We start from the raw sequence: 3536 nt of genomic DNA, 5'->3' as shown, positions 1-3536 counted from the left end.
TAATTTGGAAAAGCATTCATCTCAGAGAAAGAGTAACTTATAAAGTCCTCTTCTTCAAACTTGATAAAGAGTTACAAGTGTCAAGCAAAGCATTCAGTCTCGGAAATGCAGCTCTTAACTACTAAGCCATCCCTCCATCCCATACAGTGTTTCTTTATTAGGAATTTATTATTAAAAATTATGGGTCTGTTATGGTACTGATTGCTTTTCTCAGTATTCCTTAAGTACTTTCCTAAGTTTCTCATCTAGTATTTTTTTTGAAAGATTTATTTATTTTACATGTATGAGTACACTGTAGTTATACAGATGGCCGTGAGCCATCATGTGTGTCGCTGCTCTCTGGCCCCACTCAATCTAGCATAATTCACTGTAGCTGTCTTCAGACGCACCAGAAGAGGGCATATGATCTCATTATGGGTGGTTGTAAGCCACCATGTGGTTGCTAGGATCTGAACTCAGGATCTTTGGAAGAGCAGTCAGTGCTCTTACCCGCTGAGAGCCAGCCCCTAGTATTTTTTTTAATAATTTTTTTAAAGTGTTAGTTTTTAAGAAATCTGTATGTGGAAATATATGAGATACTTATGGTTCCCTTTCTTGATACTGGAAGGAAACATGGAAGGGATTAGCAAGGTCTATGGTGGAAGATTTTTCCCAAGGATAGCTGCGTATCTGTGGTTTGGTCTAGACCAGTGTGACTTGGTCTTTCTGACTGATTCTTTTCCAAAGTGTTCTCAGTCCTATGTTTACACAGTTGGGGTTTGCATATATAGCTTCTTTCTGATCTTGTTACAGTCTGAACCAGTGTCTGAGCCTGACTTCCACTCTCAGCTGAACAGAGCTCCTGCCCAAGCTGCAGAAAGCAGTCCGACAAAGAAGGTAAGAGCAGCAGGAAGATGCTGCCATGGGAGCGTAAACAGTGCTTACTGAAACTTGAAAGTTTCCACCAAGATGAATGTGACTGATCTACAGTTCTGAAGTGGGAATTCTTTCTGAAGATTAGGATCCTGAAGGTTCTGGGGCTGGGCCATGGATACCCTGGTAGTTTGTACTCTCTTCAACCTTCCAACTAAGCATGGCTGCCTTGCTTTTGACAAGATCAAAAAATGTTTTGGAGGAGCAGGAGAAATGTGCCTAGATTCAGTTCCTAGCACCCATATGGTGGCACACTACTTTCTGACCTCTGTGCTCATTGTACACACATGGTGTAGATACACACAACATATAAAGTTAAGTATAAAATGTGGGGAGAGCTGGGTAACTTTAGGAAGCTTCCATTCATCTGCTAATGAAGTCGACGAGTAGTGTCGGACTCCACTTGGTTTCTGATATGCACACACTGCTCTCCTAAGAGTGCAGCCAGCAGCCTAGGACCCTTACTTGCATCAAGTTTCATGTGTACCTCACTTCAAACAATGGCACAAATTACTCCTGCCTTTTAGTAGCAATTTAGTAGTTACACATTTGTGGTCAATTTCCTTTGAAAAATTCCCAGAACATATCAGGGATGGGACACAGGGAGCCCATTTGGCCTGAACTAGTTTTGGATGCATGTGCATTAAGGCAAACTGTATCTTCTGCATGAAGTTTTAAGGAAAACCTTCTGTTTACCATCTTATGTCAATACATGTGCGGTTGGGTGTGCATATGATTAAAATCAGATATATCACAGGAGAGGACATGCATGGTGAGGAAAAAGCTTATATCATTCAAGCCTGCCAATTGAATAGAATCCTTCACATTACACCCCTCAGAAACCAACTTCTCTTTCTTCTGGACCCCCTAAGAGAAAGCCCCATACAATAGCCCACTGATTTTTGCAGTGTCTCCAATCCTACCCATTAGTGAGACTCACTTGTTGCCCACAGAGGTAGACTGTACAGTCTGTTTAAATCAAGTGTCTTCCTGCTTTGCCATTCATATGCTCATTTTGAAATTCTTTGAATAAGACAGCAAAAATCTGGAACCATCTAGTTTCAGATGATGAGCCCAGGTAACAGTGAAACCCTATTGGTACCCCTTGTGGTGGGTAGAACAGCCTCCCCTTCTTGACATCATGATTTCTTTCTTTTCTTGTTTTGTTATTGCTGTTTTCTTGGTTTTTAAAATTAGCACACAGAGTAGTACGTTTCACTATCATACTTCCATCAGTATTTGTGAGTTGGTTCTCCGTGTCTTTGTCCCCCACCTGTGTCAGAATTTTTTTTCACATCTTGGCACCTTGCCTTTGCCTGACCATGCCATTGGCCCCTGCTCTTTCCCAGCTATCACTACGCACTATCGTTCTTCCCATTTATATTCTCACCCTCCTTTTGGTCTTCACTATTATCCCTTAGACTATTCTCTTAGCAAAGAGAGCGGACCTTGGGCTTGGAGGGTGACATGGGTCCCCTAAGGAAGCAGGTCAACTGTTTTCTTGAACACACTGGCTTTTTGTTGACTTCATGTGGGGATCAGGAGTAAGAGAATGGTGAGCATATGACTAAGACCAATACAGACTTTAAAATATATTCTTCAAAAAGTCCCAGAGTGAGGCAAGAGTCAGTTTTGTCTTCAATTAGAAGAGTCCTTGTGGTTATAAAACAGTAGCTTTCAATCTTCCTAATGCTGTGACCCTTAGTATAGTTCCTTATGTTGTGGTGACCCCCCAAACCATAAAATTATTCCATTGCTACTTTATAACTGTAATTTTGCTACTGTTATAAATTGTAATATAAATATCTGAGGTGTTGAATATCTGATATGTGACCTCCAAAGGTGTCACAACCCAGAGGCTAAAAACTGCTATTATATAAAATCTATGTGACTTTAAATGACAAGAAAGTATAGGTTGTTTACAACATTAAAAAAGGATATGAGTAATATCACTAGAATCTTATTTTGGTGTCCCTCTTGGTAATAGCAATGGTAGTTGATTCCCAGTTTATTTTTATGGTTTATTTTTAATCCACAGGATGCACCACATGCTCAGCCTCCATCAAAGCCTATTCGCAGGAAATTCAGACCTGAAAATCAAACTACAGAAAGCCAAGAGCCTGCTGCTGCAGTTGGAGGGGCAGCTTCTGCAGCAATGGTGAAACCCCATCCAACAGTACCAAAGTAAGTGGCAAAAAGATGAGTGAAGAATGTGAGAAACTTCCTCTTACATCTGCATGCATATGTATTTGTTACAAATGTGTTTGCATTTCTATTCCTAGCCACAGGGTTTAATGGTTGTCATAGTCATCTCTGCCAAGGTGATGGTGATTGTGGTGGCATTAAAGGCTCCCAATCTTATAGTAGACTTTATACTTCTGTTAGCCTGACCCAGAGGAGCAGGCAAGTCCTAGGTGAGTGTTTGGTTTGGTCCCATTTTTCTTTCTTTTCTTTCCTTTATAACCCTTTTTATGTTGGTCCAGATTTTCCTATGAAGGAGGCAGTATGGCAAGGGCCATTTTCTCTCATTCCATGCCTGATGTTAAGTTCCTTTAAGGCACATGGCCAGCTCAGTGATCATAAACCCAATTCTTAGCAGAATTGGTGTATGAGATATGATTTTA

The 3536-nt window shown here is 40.7% G+C and overlaps 1 protein-coding gene across 8 annotated transcripts in view; it reads left to right on the top strand.

Annotated features, from left to right (window-relative positions):
* Reps2 (RALBP1 associated Eps domain containing 2) overlaps window positions 1-3536 on the top strand; it is a 230506-nt gene that overhangs the window by 207098 nt on the left and 19872 nt on the right. For all 8 annotated transcript variants that reach the window (XM_031370680.1, XM_031370674.1, XM_031370646.1 and 5 more), the window contains 2 exons: window positions 793-876; window positions 2951-3096. In XM_031370680.1, the coding sequence (XP_031226540.1) occupies window positions 793-876; window positions 2951-3096 (230 nt within the window). The remainder of the gene's footprint in view (window positions 1-792; window positions 877-2950; window positions 3097-3536) is intronic.

This window comes from Mastomys coucha, chromosome X (assembly GCF_008632895.1).
Source record: "Mastomys coucha isolate ucsf_1 chromosome X, UCSF_Mcou_1, whole genome shotgun sequence".
Lineage (NCBI taxonomy): Eukaryota > Metazoa > Chordata > Mammalia > Rodentia > Muridae > Mastomys > Mastomys coucha.
This window is presented reverse-complemented; position numbering and strand designations above follow the sequence as displayed.